The sequence below is a fragment of the Entelurus aequoreus genome, linkage group LG04, assembly GCF_033978785.1.
Source record: "Entelurus aequoreus isolate RoL-2023_Sb linkage group LG04, RoL_Eaeq_v1.1, whole genome shotgun sequence".
Classification (NCBI taxonomy): Eukaryota; Metazoa; Chordata; class Actinopteri; order Syngnathiformes; family Syngnathidae; genus Entelurus; species Entelurus aequoreus.
Window position 1 is genome coordinate 6,356,770 of NC_084734.1, and position 22,992 is coordinate 6,379,761.

A 22,992-nucleotide genomic window follows, 5' to 3' on the forward strand; every position below is an offset into this window, starting at 1 on the left:
GAGCAGTACCCTTTTGGATCCCCAATAATTTTAGTGGGACTTTTTTTTTTATTATTTTTTTTTTAAGTGTCATTGCTCAAAAAAATAATGAATTAAAATCAATGTTGTTATGAGTTATTGACCTTTTTAAGACTCCAATTAATATATAATCTCAAATATTCCACTTTAAAATTTTATTGGGGGAAAATATTGCATATTTTGTGTTTTTTTCCATAAAAAAACACGGTTTTCCTTGACAAAAATGGCATACAACTTAAATCTTTAAAAGCGTTATATTGACAGATAGACCTAATGTTGATCTAGAGATTTAAACCTTGAATAATAAAAATAATAATAATACTAAATAATGACACATTTGTAATATTTTTTTTGACCAAAAACTTTTGGGGTCCCCGGAATCAAGTCTGAGTGGAGGCCTAAATGTATGTTTTTTATACATAATTGTATTGGTTTTTAAAATAAAAAATATCAAAATGGCCCCCCGTTGCTTTGATTTTTCAGTGTGCGACCCTCAGTGGAAAAAGTTTGGACACCCCTGGTTTAGCAGGTAATCATCAGGCTGCGGACTCTCCCCAAATGATAATAAACACCTCCCAGTCAACTACTAGTAACATCACTATGAGCCCGTTGACCTTCTAGAAATATAAACTGCAGCTCAGCTCGCTCGCAGTCCTGGCTTGAGGTGAAGGCTAGTTAGCTTTAGCGTAACGTTAGCTCATTTTGCGGTGTGTGTGTGTGTTACGGACAGCAAAGCCCTGTCTGTCTGTTATTTCACTTGACCTTTTTCTGTGTTGACTGAGCTGTGTTGAAGCAGCAAAAAAGGACATTATGTTAAATGAAGAGTTTCTGTCTCTGATAGTTGATATAATAATGTAAGTGCATCATTAAGCCTACATGAACTCCATGGTGTTCAGGGGTGAATAGTCTCTCCTATTGCTATTGTACTATTTTTTTCAGCTATAGTTACATTAATCATTAGTAATGGAGCAGCCTAGTTTTGAATGGCAGGGTCCCTGCTATCACATGTTGATAACAATATAACATTTACATCAGGGGTCACCAACCTTTTTGAAACCAAGAGCTACTTCTTGGGTACTGATTAATGCGAAGGGCTACCAGTTTGATACACACTTAAATAAATTGCCAGAGATAGCCATTTTGCTCAATTTACCTTTAACTCTATGTTATTATTAATAATTAATGATATTTACACTTAATTGAATGGTTTAAAATAGGAGAAAACACGAAAAAAATGACAATTACATTTTGAAACATAGTTTATCTTCAATTTCGACTCTTTAAAATTCAAAATTCAACCAAAAAAAAGAAGAGAAAAACTTAAAAAAAAGAATTTATGGAACATCATTAGTAATGTTTCCTGATTAAGATTAATTTTAGAATTTTGATGACATGTTTTAAATAGGTTTAAAATCCAATCTACACTTTGTTAGAATATATAACAAATTGGACAAAGCTATATTTCTAACAAAGACAAATCATTATTTCTTCTAGATTTTCCAGAACAAAAATTTTAAAAGACATTCAAAAGACTTTGACATAAGATTTAAATTTGATTCTACAGATTTTCTAGATCTGCCAGAATATTTTTTTTGAATTTTAATCATAATAAGTTTGAAGAAATATTTCACAAATATTCTTCATCGAAAAAACAGAAGCTAAAATGAAGAATTCAATTAAAATGTATTTATTATTCTTTACAATAAAAAAAAACACATTTACTTGAACATTGATTTAAATTGTCAGGAAAGAAGAGGAAGGAATTTAAAAGGTAAAAAGGTATATGTGTTTAAAAATCCTAAAATCATTTTTAATGTTGTATTTTTTTCTCTAAAATTGTCTTTCTGAAAGTTATAAGAAGCAAAGTAAAAAAAATTAATGAATTTATTTAAACAAGTGAAGACCAAGTCTTTAAAATATTTTCTTGGATTTTCAAATTCTATTTGAGTTTTGTCTCTCTTAGAATTAAGAATGTCGGGCAAAGCGAGACCAGCTTGCTAGTAAATAAATACAATTTAAAAAATAGAGGCAGCTCACTGGTAAGTGCTGCTATTTGAGCTATTTTTAGAACAGGCCGGCGGGCTACTCATCTGGGGCCGTACTTATCAAGCTTCTTAGAGTGCCATTTTACACTTAAGTCCTGAGAATTTGCGAAATTTAGTCCTACTCTCAAACTTAAGAATAAAAGCTTTTTATCAACGTTCTTAAGTCTAAGAATCACTCCTACTCTCCACGATATTTAAGAGACCTTCAGAGGTGTCTTAAGTGGTTAGGAGTTGCCAGCAGGGGATGGCACTGAGGCGAGAGAGACGTGTGCGAACGTTCAGGGAACGGAACAATGTTTTTTTTTTTGATGACGAGCAGCTGATCAAACGGTATCGTTTAGACAGAGCGGATATTATTTTTGTCACAGATTTAATACTTTTTGATTCCTTGTTGATTTCTGCATGTGTCTGCAGTGGGCTAGTATATATAGAGCCACCCACACCAGTTTCAAATTAGTTGCCTAATTAATGAATTGGAAAGAAAATGTTATGACAGTAGCGTATGTGTGTGGCCGTGAGGTGAGTGACGTCAGTGAGTGTGTGGGCGAGAGAAGAGAGGGAGCGGTAGCGTGAGTGCCGGCGGGGACTAGTTTGTTTTGTATTATTTTGTAGTTTATTGTCAAAATATACACTCCCATTGTCCACTTAAATATTTCCAAGATATTTCTTTATTCTTAGACAACGGATTCCCTTCCGTGATTGGTCATTTCTATGGACACAGAAATGACGTCACCTAAAATTGCGTTTACGGCACATAGTAATGTCGTAATTCAGCTCTGAGTGTGACACTTAAGATTCAGTCCTACACTTCGCTGAAAGTGTGAGTAAGACGCTTGATAACTAACTTTTAAGTGCAGCTTTCAGCGAAGAATTTATTTACTCTTAAGTCAACTCTTAGCAGACTTCTTAGGAGTAATTCTAAGAAGCTTGATAAGTACGGCCCCTGGTCCTTACGGGCTACCTGGTGCCCGCGGGCACCGCGTTGGTGACCCCTGATTTACATAATAAATCAACTACAGGCTTCCCAAATGCTGTCATAAATTAAGCATGATGAGTTGACTTGAAACTGTTTAATGTTGCACTTTTTATATGTAGAAGAAAAGTTTTGTCATTTTATTTAATCTGAGCAACAACTTGAGGCAGTTTAATGTTGATTAACGTGGGCAGAATTATTATAGTGTTCCCAATGTTAAAAGGATAAAGCCATTGTTTACATATTTGGTAAATAAATAACCAAAAAATGTATATTTTGTTGTTTTCTTACTGTACTGAAAATGAACCGAACCGTGACCTCTAAACCGAGGTACGTACCGAACCGAAATGTTTCCCCCCCTAATCACAGGTGTAGAAGGTGTGCTGACCGTTGTACCTCCATGTGTCTTCTTATTCACTCACAACGGTGTGCTCCAGGATGGATAGTCCACAAAACAAGTCACTGTGACCCTTGATGGCTTTTTTTTTTTTTTTTCTTTGACAATTACACAGCCCACATGAATAATTGATTAATTGTGGAAAAACTGTTGGAGCGATCGATGGTGCAAAACCACCAAGCAGAGAGGGAAGGTCGGGGAAGGACGGCGGAGATCTTACCTTGTGTGGCAAAGTTGACGGCCAGCAAAGTGGCCAAGACTTTGGCGAAGTTCTCCCCGCTGTACAAACACTCGGGTTCAAACCCCTGCGGAGGAAGAAAGAACATTTGGAATGGGCTGAACACAAATAACAAACCACACTATGGACCACACATGACGAGGACTAGGCTTGTCCCCGTACCAATATTTTGGTACCGGTACCAAATTGTATTTCGATACTTTTCTAAATAAATGGGACCACAAAAAATGTCATTTTTGTCTTTATTTGAACAAAAAATGTTAGTGTACATGAAACATATGTTTATTATTGTCATTTAGTCCTTAAATAAAATAGACATCTTGTCTTTTAGTAGTAAGTAAACAAACAAAGACTCCTAATTAGTCTGCAGTAACATATTGTGTCATTTATACACCTATTATTTTGTAGGGATGATACTCGAAACCGGTTTTCCCGGTTGTTCGATAAGAAAAGAACCGAGTCCTCGGACTCGAATCCCTTTTTGAGAACCGGTACCCGTTATCGAGACCACTATAGTAAAGAAAAAGAGTTGGTTCTTTATTCGAATCCCTCGGAACGAATCCCGTCCCGTAGGGATGATGTTTGATAAGAAATTATCGAGTTCGAGTCTATTATCGAATCCTCTTATCGAACCGATTCCTTATCGATTCTCTTATCGAGTCCAGATAGGTTGTTGTATATGGAAAAAAACACACAATATTTGGTTTAACAAAAGCTCACTTTTATTATATAAGAAAACAATTTAATCTAAAAAATAAATAAATATTGACTGTTGCCCCCCTAAAAAAATAAAATAAATAAATATTGACTGTTGTTACCCAAAGTATATTAAGTGGGATTTTTCAGAAAAACAAATATATAAGGTAACACAAAAACAAGCTGTCTTTGTGATCACTATAGGTGTATAAATAATAATATAGTGTTAAATAAAATCAGTCCCTTGGGCACAAAACTGGAAATAATACAGCTCTCCAAAAAGTGCACTTCTGCTGCTATTGGAACATAACTGTTTGTTATGATGCTTTGACATTTTTTCACTTTATTTCTTTATTGAAAGAAAGTTCTATGAAGAGAACACTATGGACCACACATGACGAGGACTAGGCTTGTCCCCGTACCAATATTTTGGTACCGGTACCAAAATGTATTTCGATACTTTTCTAAATAAATGGGACCACAAAAAATGTCATTTTTGTCTTTATTTGAACAAAAAATGTTAGTGTACATGAAACATATGTTTATTATTGTCATTTAGTCCTTAAATAAAATAGTGAACATACTAGACAACTTGTCTTTTAGTAGTAAGTAAACAAACAAAGACTCCTAATTAGTCTGCAGTAACATATTGTGTCATTTATACACCTATTATTTTGTAGGGATGATACTCGAAACCGGTTTTCCCGGTTGTTCGATGAGAAAAGAACCGAGTCCTCGGACTCGAATCCCTTTTTGAGAACCGGTACCCGTTATCGAGACCACTATAGTAAAGAAAAAGAGTTGGTTCTTTATTCGAATCCCTCGGAACGAATCCCGTCCCGTAGGGATGATATTTGATAAGAAATTATCGAGTTCGAGTCTATTATCGAATCCTCTTATCGAACCGATTCCTTATCGATTCTCTTATCGAGTCCAGATAGGTTGTTGTATATGGAAAAAAACACACAATATTTGGTTTAACAAAAGCTCACTTTTATTATATAAGAAAACAATTTAATCTAAAAAATAAATAAATATTGACTGTTGCCCCCCTAAAAAAATAAAAAAAATAAATATTGACTGTTGTTACCCAAAGTATATTAAGTGGGATTTTTCAGAAAAACAAATATATAAGGTAACACAAAAACAAGCTGTCTCTGTGATCACTATAGGTGTATAAATAATAATATAGTGTTAAATAAAATCAGTCCCTTGGGCACAAAACTGGAAATAATACAGCTCTCCAAAAAGTGCACTTCTGCTGCTATTGGAACATAACTGTTTGTTATGATGCTTTGACATTTTTTCACTTTATTTCTTTATTGAAAGAAAGTTCTATGAAGAGAAAAGTTGTTTGCAAATGTGGTTACAATGCTAAAAAATGAAAAGTTAAAGCTAAAAAAAGAAATACACTTTATTGAGTTAACATTATTTCTTTATAGGGGGAAACATGTTATGAGCTAGGGAATATAACAACTACACTACCCAGCATGCAACGGGAGTTACGAGCATGCGCGGTAGCCCCGAAAAGTGTTGTTGCATGTCGTCACCCGTGAAAGTAAACGTCAAGAACTCAGCCAACACGCCTCGTCTGCATTATTTATAATTAGACAGACAACACATCTACAGTGTGATTTTGTTTTGTTTACAAGGAAAGAAAAACAAAAGTTAAAAAAGGGAGATATGTTGTATGTATATGTATGTGCTGCGGTTGTTTTAAGAACGTTGCGACAGCTGCCGTAAAGGAGGTGCGTTGCTAGCCTGGTTGCTATGTTTCCGGTTGGTGGTAAAAGTGTTGGTCATGTGTTTTACCCTGCTCAAATCTCCCAGTAAAGTTATTCATTGGATTATACCTTTTGTTTTGAACTTTATTACACCTTGGAGCGCTTTTTCCCGTCCATTTTTTTCCTGCTTTCGCTATCTGCGCCTAATGACTGAGCTACGTGACTGATTTCTTGTGATGTCCCACGGAGCATTTCTGGTCGGGACGGGATTCGTTCCGAGGGGTTCGAATATAGAACCAACTCTTTTTCTTTACTATAGTGGTCTCGATAACGGGTACCGGTTTTTAAAAAGGGATTCGAGTCCGAGGACTCGGTTCTTTTCTTATCGAACAACCGGGAAAACCGGTTTCGAGTATCAACCCTACCGTCCCGACCAGAAATGCTCCGTGGGACATCACAAGAAATGACGTCACGTAGTTCAGTCATTAGGCGCAGATAGCGAAAGCAGGAAAAAAATGGACTGGAAAAAGCGCTCCAATGTGTAATAAAGTTCAAAACAAAAAGGTATAATCCAATGAATAACTTTACTGAGAGATTTTAGCAGGGTAAAACACATGACGAACACTTTTACGACCAACCGGAAACATAGCAACCAGGCTAGCAACGCACCTCCTTTACGGCAGCTGTCACAACGTTCTTAAAACAACCGCAGCACATACATATATATACAACATGTCTCCCTTTTTTAACTTTTGTTTTTCTTTCCTTGTAAACGTTACAAAATCACACTGTATATGTGTTGTTTGTCTAATTATAAATAATGCAGACGAGGCGTGTTGGCTGAGTTCTTGACGTTTACTTTCACAGCGTGGCAACATGCAACACTTTTCGGGGCTACCGCACATGCTCGTCACTCCCGTTGCATGCTGGGTAGTGTAGTTGTTATATTCTCTAGCTCATAACATCTTTCCCCCTATAAAGACATAATGTTAACTCAATAAAGTGTATTTCTTTTTTTAGCTTTAACTTTTCATTTTTTAGCATTGTAACCACATTTGCAAACAACTTTTCTCTTCATAGAATTTTCTTTCAATAAAGAAATAAAGTGCAAAAATGTCAAAGCATCATAACAAACAGTTATGTTCCAATAGCAGCAGAAGTGCACTTTTTGGAGAGCTGTATTATTTCCAGTTTAGTGCCCAAGGGACTGATTTTATTTAACACTATATTATTATTTATACACCTATAGTGATCACAGAGACAGCTTGTTTTTGTGTTACTGTATATATTTGTTTCTCTGAAAAATCCCACTTAATATACTTTGGGTAACAACAGTCAATATTTATTTATTTTATTTTTTTAGGTGGGTAACAGTCAATATTTATTTATTTGATTTTATTTTTTTATTATATAATAAAAGTGAGCTTTTGTTAAACCAAATATTGTGTGTTTTTTTCCATATACAACAACCTATCTGGACTCGATAAGAGAATCGATAAGGAATCGGTTCGATAAGAGGATTCGATAACAGGCTCGAACTCGATAATTTCTTATCAAACATCATCCCTATTATTTTGTACACATTATGAAGGACAAACTGTAAAAATGGATTATTAATCTACTTGTTCATTTACTGTTAATATCTGCTTATTTTCTGTTTTAACATGTTCTATCTACACTTCTGTTCAAATGTAATAATCACTTATTCTTCTCTTCTTTGATACTTGACATTAGTTTTGGATGATACCACACATTTAGGTATGGATCATGTCGATACCAAGTAGTTACAGGATCATACATTGGTCATATTCAAAGTCCTCATGTGTCCAGGGACATATTTACTGACTTTATAAACATAATATGATTTTTTTAAAAAGGAAAAAAGATTTTGTGACGATAAAAATTATTGATGTAATTGATTTAATCATAGTAGTATCGACTAGATACGCTCTTGTACTTGGTATCATTACAGTGGATGTCAGGTGTAGATCCACCCATGGCATTTGTTTACATTGTGACGCCGGTGAGGTATTGTATCCTCCTACGGTGTGTAGTGAAGCATTTTTACTTATTCCTTGCCCTCCAGTGATAATGCTACTTGTAAGTAGGGATGTCCGATAATGGCTTTTTGCCGATATCCGATATGCCGATATTGTCCAACTCTTTAATTACTGATACCGATATCAACCGATATATGCAGTCGTGGAATTAACACATTATTATGCCTAATTTGGACAACCAGGTATGGTGAAGATAAGGTACTTTTTTTTAAAAATGAATAAAATAAAATAAGATAAATAAATTAAAAACATTTTCTTGAATAAAAAAGAAAGTAAAACAATATAAAAACAGTTACATAGAAACTAGTAATTAATGAAAATGTGTCAAATTAACTGTTAAAGGTTAGTACTATTAGTGGAGCAGCAGCACGCACAATCATGTGTGCTTACGGACTGTATCCCTTGCAGACTGTATTGATATATATTGATATATAATGTAGGAACCAGAATATTAATAACAGAAAGAAACAACCCTTTTGTGTGAATGAGTGTGAATGGGGGAGGGAGGTTTTTTGGGTTGGTGCACTAATTGTAAGTGTATCTTGTGTTTTTTATGTGGATTTAATAAAAATAAAAATAAATAAAAAATAAAAAAACCATACCGATAATAAAAAACCGATACCGATAATTTCCGATATTACATTTTAAAGCATTTATCGGCCAATAATATCGGCAGGCCGATATTATCGGACATCTCTAGTTAAAAGTTTTAAAAAAAAACTAATAAAAATTGATCACTTTATGAGTGGGGGACCTTTTGGATACATAATATATTTAGTAGGATCTTATTTAACTTTTCACTGTGATTACTCAAAAATATGAAATAATTAAAATCAATGGTGTCCTGCATTATTGATCTTTTAAGGCTCTAATTACTAAATACTGCATATTTCAGTTTTACTATAGAAAACAAAGTTATCTTTGACAGAAAAGGCATAAAACTAGGGATGTCCGATAATGGCTTTTTGCCGATATCCGATATTCCGATATTGTCCAACTCTTTAATTACCGATACCGATATCAACCAATACCGATACTGATATATACAGTTGTGGAATTAACACATTATTATGCCTAATTTGGACAATCAGGTATGGTGAAGATAAGGTCCTTTTTTTTTTAATCAATAAAATAAGACAAATAAATTATAAACATTTTCTTGAATAAAAAAGAAAGTAAAACAATATAAAAACAGTTACATAGAAACTAGTAATGAATGAAAATGAGTAAAATTAACTGTTAAAGGTTAGTACTATTAGTGGAGCAGCAGCACGCACAACCATGTGTGCTTACGGACTGTATCCCTTGCAGACTGTATTGATATATATTGATATATAATGTAGGAAGCAGAATATTCATCACAGAAAGAAACAACCCTTTTGTGTGAATGAGTGTAAATGGGGGAGGGAGGTTTTTTGGGTTGGTGCACTATTTGTAAGTGTAACTTGTGTTTTTTATGTGGATTTAATGAAAAAATAAAAAAATTTTTTTAAAAAAAACGATACTGACAATAAAAAAACCGATACCGATAATTTCCGATATTACATTTTAACGCATTTATCGGCCGATAATATCTGGCAGACCGATATTATCGGACATCTCTACTTGCAAGACACTTACTTACAAGGATTAGTGATTTAGAAGTAGCTCAAACACTGTGGATGGATGTTAGCCGCGTGTCTTAAAGCAGCTCTTCCTGAGGGTGTTTCAGTGTTATAACTTCACCTTTATCTCCACTTTTTACACCAAAATGCGTCCATTCTCCCTTTTCTGTCTACACACTGTGTCTGCTTGTAAGTACTCTGTGTGTGTGCGCTGCCCAACATGCTCTTCTGCTCGTAAAACCAGCAATGTCACCACGTGCCTGTTAAAAATATATATATATATATATATATAAAATGAGGAAGCGGTACTTTTCAAACAGAGTATAGTACCGTTTTTGATTGATTAGTACTGGTACCGGTATACTAGTACTGGTATACCGTACAACCCTACTAAGGACACACATATTAAAGCACTGAGCACAACAAACACACGCGTGCTGATGTCTCACACAGCCATCTTCTCTCCTCCAGCGTATTTGGTTTCACATTTAAATAAAACATGTTAAATACGGGAGGTAGATTGGTGCTGCTCAGAGAGTGGAGACCATTACATCATCATCATCCTTACATCAAGATTACACATGCACACCAAGGTGGAGTCATGTGACCACCCGGGTGTCATATTGGCATTTGCATCTTGCTTTCTGAATAAATATACCATTAAAAAACAACATTTTTGTAGGCAAATGCAATATTTTTGCAGTTTTGTACACTTAGTTTTGCAAGTTACCTGCAACCACTTGCGCCAAATAAAATCATCTTCATTTTGCTAACAGGCAGAAAAGTCATTTCATTCCAAAGCAAGTATAGACACATCCTCTGAGAAATTGTTAAAATGTTCATAAGTCTAGTGGTGAATAAAAGCACTAACTCAAGTTATAAGAATGTAGTTTAATAAAGCAGAACGTGGAGGTTCTTGCATAAAATGAATAAAGTATATTCATTATTGTCATTATTATGCAATTATAATAAAATAATACATTAAGACTAATATTGTATTACATTTTTGATGCAATATAATTACATTTTCAAGACATTATTGAGTCAAAACTCTGTGTGTGTGTGTGGGGATAAAGTACAAGTTGTCACGTTGTGTAAATGCTAAATAAAAAGAGAATACAACAAATCCTTTTCAACTTATATTCATTTGAATAGACGGCAAAGACAAGATATTTCATGTTCACACTGAGAAACTTTCTTATTTTGTGCAAATATTAGCTCATTTGGAATTTGATGCCTGCGACATGTTTCAAAAAAGCTGGCACGAGTGGCAAAAAAGACTGAGGAATGCTCGTCAATACACTTGTTTGGAACACCCCACAGGTGGACAGGCTAATTGGGAACAGGTGGGTGCCGTGATTGGGTGTAAAAGCAGCTTCCATGGAATGCTCGGTCGTTCACAAACAAGGACGGGGGCGAGGGTCACCACTTTGTCAACAAATGCCTGAGCAAATTGTTGAAGAACAACATTTCTCAACAAGGAATTTAGGGACTTCACCATCTACGCTCCGTAATATCATCAAAAGGTTCAGAGAATGTGGAGAAATCACTGCACGTAAGCCATGGTATTACACACCTTGGATCCCTCAGGCGGTACTGCATCAAAAAGCCACATCAGCGTGTAAAGGATATCACCATAAGGGCTCAGGAACACTTCAGAAACCCACTGTCAGTAACTACAGTTGGTCGCTACATCCGTAAGTGCAAGTTAAAACTCTACTACGCAAAGCCACGGCCATTTATCAACAACACCCAGAAACGCTTCGCTGGGCCCGAGCTCATCTAAGATGGACTGTGGAAAAGTGTTCTGTGGTCTGACGAGTCCACGTTTCAAATTGTTTTTGGAAACTGTGGACGTCGTGTCCTCCGGACCAAAGAGGAAAAAGAACCATCCGGACTGTTCTAGGGTGAAAGTGTGGAAGCTGTGATGGTATGGGGGTGTATTAGTGGCCAAGGCATGGGTAACTTACACATCTGTGAAGGCACCATTAATGCTGAAAGGTACATACAACATATGTTGCCATCCAAGCAACGTTATCATGGACGCCCCTGCTTATTTCAGCAAGACGATGCCAAGCCACGTGTTACAACAGTCATAGTAAAAGAGTGCGGGTACTAGACTGGCCTGCCTGTAGTCCAGACATTGCAAATGTGTGAAGGCTAAAATATGAGAAGGGAGACTGTTGAACAACTTAAGCTGTACATCAAGCAAGAATGGGAAATAATTGCACTTCAAAAATGTGTCTCCTCAGTTCCCAAATTTAGGTATGGATCTGATACCAAGTAGTTACAGGATCATACATTGGTCATATTCAAAGTCCTCATGTGTCCAGGGACATATTTACTGACTTTATTAACATAATATGAATTTTTTAAAAAGGAAAAAAGATTTTGTGACGATAAAAATTATTGATGTAATTGATTTAATCATAGTAGTATCGACTAGATACGCTCTTGTACTTGGTATCATTACAGTGGATGTCAGGTGTAGATCCACCCATGGCATTTGTTTACATTGTGACGCCGGTGAGGTATTGTATCCTCCTACGGTGTGTAGTGAAGCATGTTTACTTATTCCTTGCCCTCCAGTGATAATGCTACTTGTAAGTAGGGATGTCCGATAATGGCTTTTTGCCGATATCCGATATGCCGATATTGTCCAACTCTTTAATTACCGATACCGATATCAACCGATACCGATATCAACCGATATATACAGTTGTGGAATTAACACATTATTATGCCTAATTTGGACAACCAGGTATGGTGAAGATAAGGTACTTTTTTTAAAAATGGATCAAATAAAATAAGATAAATAAATTAAAAACATTTTCTTGAATAAAAAAGAAAGTACAACAATATAAAAACAGTTACATAGATAATAGTAATTAATGAAAATGTGTCAAATTAACTGTTAAAGGTTAGTACTATTAGTGGAGCAGCAGCACGCACAATCATGTGTGCTTACGGACTGTATCCCTTGCAGACTGTATTGATATATATTGATATATAATGTAGGAAGCAGAATATTAATAACAGAAAGAAACAACCCTTTTGTGTGAATGAGTGTAAATGGGGGAGGGAGGTTTTTTGGGTTGCTGCACTAATTGTAAGTGTATCTTGTGTTTTTTATGTGGATTTAATAAAATAAAAATAAAAATAAAAAAAATAAAAAACGATACCGATAATAAAAAACCGATACCGATAATTTCCGATATTACATTTTAAAGCATTTATCGGCCAATAATATCGGCAGGCCGATATTATCGGACATCTCTAGTTAAAAGTTAAAAAAAAAACTAATAAAAATTGATCACTTTATGAGTGGGGGACCTTTTGGATACATAATATATTTAGTAGGATCTTATTTAACTTTTCACTGTGATTACTCAAAAATATGAAAGAATTAAAATCAATGGTGTCCTGCATTATTGATCTTTTAAGGCTCTAATTACTAAATACTGCATATTTCAGTTTTACTATAAAAAACAAAGTTATCTTTGACAGAAAAGGCATAAAACTAGGGATGTCCGATAATGGCTTTTTGCCGATATCCGATATTCCGATATTGTCCAACTCTTTAATTACCGATACCGATATCAACCGATACCGATACTGATATATACAGTTGTGGAATTAACACATTATTATGCCTAATTTGGACAACCAGGTATGGTGAAGATAAGGTCCTTTTTTTTTTTAATTAATAAAATAAGATAAATAAATTATAAACATTTTCTTGAATAAAAAAGAAAGTAAAACAATATAAAATCAGTTACATAGAAACTAGTAATTAATGAAAATGAGTAAAATTAACTGTTAAAGGTTAGTACTATTAGTGGAGCAGCAGCACGCACAACCATGTGTGCTTACGGACTGTATCCCTTGCAGACTGTATTGATATATATTGATATATAATGTAGGAAGCAGAATATTAATAACAGAAAGAAACAACCCTTTTGTGTGAATGAGTGTGAATGGGGGAGGGAGGTTTTTTGGGTTGGTGCACTAATTGTAAGTGTATCATCCAAGCAATGTTATCATGGACGCCCCTGCTTATTTCAGCAAGACTATGCCAAGCCATGTGTTACAACAGCGTGGCTTCATAGTAAAAGAGTGCGGGTACTAGACTGGCCTGCCTGTAGTCCAGACATTGAAAATGTGTGAAGGCTAAAATATGAGACTGTTGAACAACTTAAGCTGTACATCAAGCAAGAATGGGAAAGAATTGCACTTCCAAAATGTGTCTCCTCACTTCCCAAACCTTTACTGAGTGTTGTTCAAAGGAAAGGCCATGTAACACACTGGTAACAATGCTTTTTTTTTTTGCAATGTGTTGCTGCCATTAAACTCTAAGTTCATGATTATTTGCACAGTGTGAACATGAAATATCTTGTCTTTGCAGTCTATTCACTTAAATATAAGTTGAAAAGGATTTGTTGTATTCTCTTTTTATTTACCATTTACACAACGTGACAACTTCACTGCTCTTGTAGTATACCTGCACCATACCCAAAGCGGCATATTGACTGACACACACCCACACACACACACACACACACCCACACACACACACAGATGGCGGATGTTAATTAAGAGTAAATCAATAGAACAGACTAGCAGCCTCGATCAAAGTCCTCGGCGCATCATTCATTTTGTTGTGTTGACAATAGTCGTACATCGCTCACCTCCTCCACGCGTGTAGGAGGAGTAAAACATCACTGCCAGAGGTCACATGACACATTGACCAACAGGCAGCAGCTCTACTTTGCCGAGCGTGAGCACTCACTAACAGATCGTCTCATTCAGCCTTCAGCTTGCAAGCACTACTTCCTCTTTGTAGTGCAGAAGTGAAAACACTATGACTGTGTTCTTTGTGCGGGGGGGGAGGAGGAGGAGGAGGAGGAGGGGGGGGGGAAGACATGATGACATCAGTGGGCTGGCTGGAGAGCCTCAGAAGGTCTAATTATGGGCTTGGAGGAGCCAGCACTTTGCCACTGGCACCGACCACATGATGGGACTCCAGACCTGACCAGGAGCAGATTATTTATAAAGATGCAAGGCAAAAAGGAGGGATTAGTGTCCAGTGTGGCCCTCAGCCAGACCGAGGACACTCCCAACATCTGCTCCACATTCCCTCCAGGAGAGTGGAAGCTAAAGTTCTGGTCAGAAATGTTCACAGAGCAGGTCCGGAAAGTACTCAGACCACTTTGTGTCATGGCAGCCATCTGCTCAAATCAAAAAAGTTCATTTTTATTTCTTATTCATCTAAAGCAGGGGTGGCCACACCTTTTTACTGCAGGTGAGCTGCTTTCCAATGTACCAAGTGGAGGGGATCATTCATATTTATCATTTATGTTGATTTATTTATGAAAGAGTGAAAGGTGTTTAATGATAATACAAGCGTGTTTCTTTCATGAAGACAAGAATATAAGTTGCTGGGATTGTGATGACTTGCATGGATTGGAATCAGACAGTAGTGATGATAACATACACATTTTACAATGGAGGAGAAAAACACAAAATAAAATTAATTAATTAATTAATTAAATAAATAAAACACAAAATAAAATAAAATAAAACACAAAAAACTTGCGTTGATTGGAATCAGGCAGTAGTGATGATAACATCCACATTTTCAAATGGAGGAGAAAAACACAAAATAAAATAAAAATAAATAAATAAATAAATAAAACACAAAATAAAATAAAATAAAACACAAAAAACTTGCATTGATTGGAATCAGACAGTAGTGATGATAACCTACACATTTTACAATGGAGGAGAAAAACACAACATAAAATAAAATACAATAAAATAAAATAAAAATTTAATTTTAAAAAATTTAAAAAATACATAAAACAAAATAAAATAAAACACAAATAAATTGCATTGATTGGAATCAGACAGTAGTGATGATAACATCCACATTTTACAATGGAGGGGAAAACACAAAATAAAATAAAGTAAAATAATATTAAAAAAATAAAAAATTAATAAATAAAATAAAACACAAAATAAAATATAACAAAACACAAATAACTTGCATTGACTGGAATCAGGCAGTAGTGATGATAACGTCCACATTTTCAAATGGAGGAGAAAAACACAAAATAAAATAAAATAATAAATAAATAAATAAAATAAAACACAAATAACTTGCCTTGATTGGAATCAGACAGTAGTGAAGATAACATACACATTTTCAAATGGAGGAGAAAAACACAAAATAAAATAAAATAACTTGCATGGATTGGAATCAGACAGTAGTGATGATAACGTCCACATTTCAAATGGAGGAGAAAAACACAAAATAAAATAAAATAAAATAAAATAAAATAAAATAACTTGCATGGATTGGAATCAGACAGTAGTGATGATAACGTCCACATTTTCAAATGGAGGAGAAAAACACAAAATAAATTAAAATAAAACACAAATAACTTGCATAGATTGGAATCAGACAGTAGTGATGATAACGTCCACATTTTCAAATGGAGGAGAAAAAAAGTCCTCCATTCTGTCCAATACCACATGAAAGTTTGTTCATCTTCCTTTTTATGCACTTTACAAGAAATACATTGGCGGCAAACTCCCTAGCTTGCTAGCTCGTGTGCGCTAGTTTTTTGAAACTCTTATTTTGTTAGCGCAGGCAGGATGAAGCAAAACTTTTATTGTGAAGACAGGAACTGTGCAGTCGGTTAATAATGATACAAAGTTATGCAGAGGTGTATCATTCTATAGACAAATTATACTATGTGTGTGTGGGGGGGGGGGCGGGGGGCTTCTTCTTCGTAGGGGGGGCTTAACATAAAATAATTGAGAAGCATTCAACTACATGTTGTACATTATTGACAGTGTTCAAGAGGTAAGGGTGAGTTATATCAAAATCATATTTCAACAAATGCATTTTTGCTGATAAACACTTTCTGACCCACAAGCGTGTGAATGCAAAGTGTTTTGAGGAAGGACCTAGTGAGTTTAAAGTCCAATATTTCCTACTGCCCCGCTACTCTTGACTAGGCATGTATTTGGTTGGGATTTTATCCATACCAATATCGATATTTTGATCGATACTGGTATTAATCGGTAGTCTTATCGGTACTATGTAATTTGTGTAAATAAAGATGTGGAAAAAATTTAATTTTTATTGGCATTTCTTTTAGCGCAAGAGGTTGTGCACCAGCAACATCATGTAACATCTCACAGCAGGGAAGATTTTTTTTATTATCAACGGCTGTTTTTTAAGTCTTAAACAAGTCAACTATGTGTGCAGTGCAGTTATGTCATCTTCTTGTAAAGACCATCACTCATTACTAGGGTTGTACGGTATACCACTACTAGTATAGTAGCATGGTACTAATCAATCCAAAACGGTACTATACTCTATTTGAAAAGTACTGGTTCACAATTTATCTTTTTCTTTTTTTTTAACGGGCATGACGGCGCGTCGTCACGTGGAGACATTGCTGGTCTTACGAGCAGGGGAGCATGTTGGGCAGCGCACACACACAGAGTACTTACAAGCAGACACAGTGTGTAGACAGAAAAGGGAGAACGGACGCATTTTGGTGTAAAAAGTCAAGATAAAGGTGAAGTTATAACACTGAAACACCCTCAGGAAGAGCTGCTTTAAGACAGCTAACATCCAACCACAGTGTTTTAGCTACTTCTAAATCACTAATCTAATGGCAACAAATAAGGTAAGTTTCATACAAGTATCATTATCACTGGAGGACGAGGAATAGCTAAACATGCTTCACTACACACCGTAGGAGGATACAATAGCTCACCTGCGTCACCGCTATCAAAAGCTAGCGCCTGAATGTAAACAAATGCCATGGGTGGATCTACACCTGACATCCACTGTAATGATACCAAGTACAAGAGCGTATCTCGTCGATACTACTATAATTGCATTGATATTTTTTAGCATCACAAAATCTTTTTTTATTTAAAAAAAAAATTCATATTATGTTTATAAAGTCAGTAAATATGTCCCCGGACACATGAGGACTTTGAATATGACCAATGTATGATCCTGTAACTACTTGGTATCGACATGATCCATACCTAAATGTGTGGTATCATCCAAAACTAATGTCAAGTATCAAAGAAAAGAAGAATAAGTGATTATTACATTTGAACAGAAGTGTAGATAGAACATGTTCAAACAGAAAATAAGTAGATATTAACAGTAAATGAACAAGTAGATTAATAATCAATTTTTACAGTTTGTCCCTCATAATGTGTACAAAATAATAGGTGTATAAATGACACAATATGTTACTGCAGACTAATTAGGAGTCTTTGTTTGTTTACTTCCTACTAAAAGACAAGTTGTCACTATTTGATTTAAGGACTAAATGACAATAATAAACATATGTTTCATGTACACTAACATGTTTTGTTACAATAAAGACAATAACAAAAAAATGTTGTGGTCCCCTTTATTTAAATAAGTCTCGAAACACATTTTGGTACCGGTACCAAAATATTGGTATGGGGACCACCCTACTCATTACAATTACACACAGTATGTCCATCTACCCATTTCTTACCGCTTGTCCCTTTAGCAACATTTAAAATCATAGAAATAAAGTAATAAAAAAAAATGATAATAGTATTTATGTATGTGTTTCATGTGCAGAGCACACATCTTTGACATAACTCATATCAAACATAACATATAAGTCAATTAGGGCTGCAACAACTAATCGATTAAATCGATTAAAAACGATTATAAAAATAGTTGCCGATTAATTTAGTCAGCGATTCGTTGGATCTATGCTATGCGCATGCGCACAGGCTTTTTTTTAATTTTTTTTAATTTTATTTTTTATTTTATTTTTTTAAATAAACCTTTATTTATAAACTCCAACATGTACAAACAGCTGAGAAACAATAATCAAAATAAGTATGGTGCCAGTATGCTGTTTTTTTCAATAAAATACTGGAAAGGATAGAAATGTAGTTTGTCAATTTTATCCGATTATTAATCGATTAATCGAAGTAATAATCGACAGATTAATCGATTATCAAATGAATCGTTAGTTGCAGCCCTAAAGTCAATACAATCAATTAGCATGTTAGGTGGGAACAATAGGAACAGTTATTTGTGTTTATGTTGCACACAGACATATTTGAATGGCGGACCGGAAGCCATATTGAGTGTCGACAGCTACTGATGTATTTGTGTCTGTGTTGTAAGCATTATATAAATAAAAAGACTAACATTTTCACTAGGGATGTCCGATAATGGCTTTTTGCCGATATCCGATATTCCCCAACTCTTTAATTACCAATACCGATATCAACCGATACCGATATCAACCGATATATGCAGTCGTGGAATTAACACATTATTATGCCTAATTTGGACAACCAGGTATGGTGAAGATAAGGTACTTTTTTTTAAAAATTGTAAAATAAGATAAATAAATTAAAAACATTTTCTTGAATAAAAAAGAAAGTACAACAATATAATAAAATTCAATAAAATACTGGAAAGGATAGAAATGTAGTTTGTCTATTTTATCCGATTATTAATCGATTAATCGAAGTAATAATCGACAGATTAATCGATTATCAAATGAATCGTTAGTTGCCGCCCTAAAGTCAATACAATCAATTAGCATGTTAGGTGGGAACAATAGGAATAGTTATTTGTGTTTATGTTGCACACAGACATATTTGAATGGCGGACCGGAAGCCATATTGAGTGTCGACAGCTACTGATGTATTTGTGTCTGTGTTGTAAGCATTATATAAATAAAAAGACTAACATTTTCACTAGGGATGTCCGATAATGGCTTTTTGCCGATATCCGATATTCCGATATTGTCCAACTCTTTAATTACCGATACCGATATCAACCGATATATACAGTCGTGGAATTAACACGTTATTATGCCTAATTTGGACAACCAGGTATGGTGAAGATAAGGTACTTTTTTTAAAAATTTGTAAAATAAGATAAATAAATTAAAAACATTTTCTTGAATAAAAAAGAAAGTCCAACAATATAAAAACAGTTACATAGAAACTAGTAATGAATGAAAATGAGTAAAATTAACTGTTAAAGGTTAGTACTATTAGTGGAGCAGCAGCACGCACAATCATGTGTGCTTACGGACTGTATCCCTTGCAGACTGTATTGATATATATTGATATATAATGTAGGAACCACAATATTAATAACAGAAAGAAACAACCCTTTTGTGTGAATGAGTGTGAATGGGGGAGGGAGGTTTTTTGGGTTGGTGCACTAATTGTAAGTGTATCTTGTGTTTTTTATGTGGATTTAATTTATTAAAAAAAAAAAAACGATACCGATAATAAAAAAAAACGATACCGATAATTTCCGATATTACATTTTAACGCATATATCGGCCGATAATATCGGCAGGCCAATATTATCGGACATCTCTAATTTTCACTACTCCGAGTGGATTATAATTGGTGGGTGGATTACTGGACAGCTGAGCAAAGCGTGTTCTTATCAGGTTGACAACAACTCATATTAGTGTGCCTGATTTCGAGGAACTAGGAGGAAATATTGCTGATACAAACTTCGGTGTGGCGTTGCTTCCTTATTTGTGATTACTCCATGCCGATAGTGTCTTTGTTTACGTGTAGCGGCGGCACTTGAACTCAATGTGATGGGCTGTCATAATTATGACAGTCTTTTGCATAAAAAAAAAAAAACCCCGATAGCCTTATTATTAGTCCAGAATCTTAACGTAACCGGTAACAAAAAAAACATCCTTGACTGTAGCAACTAAACATTCAATCGGGTGGCTCCTGGTGTTGCTATGATATGCTGTGATCTGTCAGCAGTCTCAACCAAGTCAGTGAAATACACAGAAGTTTTACAATTATTTAACACTTGTTTCGGCTTATGTGAAACTACAGGAGCTAGTAAAGTTACAGACATGCAGAGGTGGGTAGTAACGCGCTACATTTACTCCGTTACATTTAAAGGCCTACTGAAACCTACTACTACCGACCACGCAGTCTGATAGTTTATATATCAATGATGAAATCTTAACATTGCAACACATGCCAATACGGCCGGGTTAACTTATAAAGTGACTTTTAAAACTTCCCGGGAAATATCCGGCTGAAACGTCGCGGTATGATGACGTATGCGCGTGACGAAGTCAGAGTAACGGAAGTTATGGTACCCGTAGAATCCTATACAAAAAGCTCTGTTTTCATTTCATAATTCCACAGTATTCTGGACATCTTTTGCAATTTGTTTAATGAACAATGAAGGCTGCAAAGAAGACAGTTGTAGGTGGGATCGGTGTATTAGCAGCGGACTACAGCAACACAACCAGGAGGACTTTGTTGGAGCGCTAGCCGCGCTAGCCGCGCTAGCCGCCGACCTCACCTTGACTTCCTACGTCTCCGGGCCGCCAAACGCATCGGGTGAAGTCCTTCGTCCTTCTGCCGATCGCTTGAACGCAGGTGAGCACGGGTGTTTTGATTTTTGATTTTTATTAAGGATCCCCATTAGCTGGTTGCCACAACAACCCACTAGTCTTCCTGGGGCCAAACTAAATCATCAACAAGCAAACTAATTCAAACACTCAGATAAAATATTACTTTATTTTGAAAAACCTGTTTACTTTGATGAGTAGATGAGGGCTGGCTGGCGTAGGTGGAGAGCTAATGTTTTTAGCATAGCTCTGTGAGGTCCGGTTGCTAAGTTAGCTTCAATGGCGTCGTTAGCACAGCATTGTTAACCTTCGCCAGCCTGGAAAGCATTAACCGTGTATTTACATGTCCACGGTTTATTAGTATTGTTGATTTTCTATCTATCCTTCCTTCTATCCTTTATTTTTTTGTTTCTATATGCAGTTAAAGCAAGATGCTATCACGTTAGCTCGTAGCTAAAGCATTTCGACGATGTATTGTCGTGGAGATAAAAGGCACTGAATGTCCATTTTGCGTTCTCGACTCTCATTTTCAAGAGGATATAGTATCCCAGGTGGTTTAAAATACAAATCCGTGATCCACAATAAAAAAAGGAGAGTGTGGAATCCAATGAGCCAGCTTGTACCTAAGTTACGGTCAGAGCGAAAAAAGATACGTCCATCGCTGCCTCTCAAGTCCTTCACTGTAACGTTCCTCATCTACGAATCTTTCATCCTCGCTCAAATTAATGGGGTAATCATCACTTTCTCGGTCCGAATCTCTCTCGCTCCATTGTAAACAACGGGGAATTGTGAGGAATACTAGCTCCTGTGACGTCACGCTACTTCCGCTACAGGCAAGGCTTTTTTTTTTCAGCGAGCAAAAGTTGCGAACTTTATCGTCGATTTTCTCTATTAAATCCTTTCAGCAAAAATATGGCAATATCGCAAAATGATCAAGTATGACACATAGAATGGATCTGCTATTCCCGTTTAAATAAAAAAAAATCATTTCAGTAGGCCTTTAATGCAACATACTTTTACTTGAGTATATTTATAGAGAAGAAGGGCTACTTTTACTCCGCTCCATTTATCTACATTCAGCTCGCTACTCGCTACTGATTTTTATCCATCTATTAATGCACGCTTTGTTTGTTTTGCTTTGTCAGACAGACCTTCAAAGTCGGATCTATCGCATGCCTGCGTTTCACCAATCAAACAGAGCCAGGCGGTCACATGATTAACTGCACATAAAGTTTCAGCGGCAAACAACAACAACAACAACAACAATGGCAGAGACAACAACGAACGCTTCGCGTCAACCAGAAGAGGAAGAACACCCCTGGCCTCACATCAAATCCATGTTCACGCTTCAGACAAGCAAAAAAAAAACAGTTATGTAATGCGTTGTCATATGTGTCTCCCCAAGCAAGTGGACATTTCAGCTTACATGAACTCAACGTCAAATTTGAGGAAGCACATGGCGGTAAGTAACGTTAGTAGATATTTTGGCTGTGACCGTAGGCTGATGTTAGCTTCCCTGCTGTGAATCACTGTCAAATGTACATCGTGTGGGTATAATTTATTAACGCACTGCAGCCTCATAGACACACACACACACACACACAAACACACACTCACGCATGCATAGAAACACCAATCAGTGTGTTCCCAGGTGCAGCCCACACCTATCAGTTTATGGTTTGCGTAAGGGCTAACTTGTTATTTTCCTTTGTAATCTCTGCCTACTGAGCCTATGGTGCTGTTAAGTTATTGTGGCTCAATTTGCCTTACTTTTTTAATGTTAATGTATTATT

General features: G+C 35.7%; 1 protein-coding gene across 2 annotated transcripts in view; it reads right to left on the bottom strand.

Annotated features, from left to right (window-relative positions):
* Nucleotides 1–22,992, bottom strand: part of LOC133648230 (rho guanine nucleotide exchange factor 6-like) — a 118,646-nt gene that overhangs the window by 84,818 nt on the left and 10,836 nt on the right. For both annotated transcript variants that reach the window (XM_062044114.1, XM_062044113.1), the window contains exon 3: nt 3,654–3,738. In XM_062044114.1, coding sequence (XP_061900098.1) covers nt 3,654–3,738 — 85 coding nt within the window. The remainder of the gene's footprint in view (nt 1–3,653; nt 3,739–22,992) is intronic.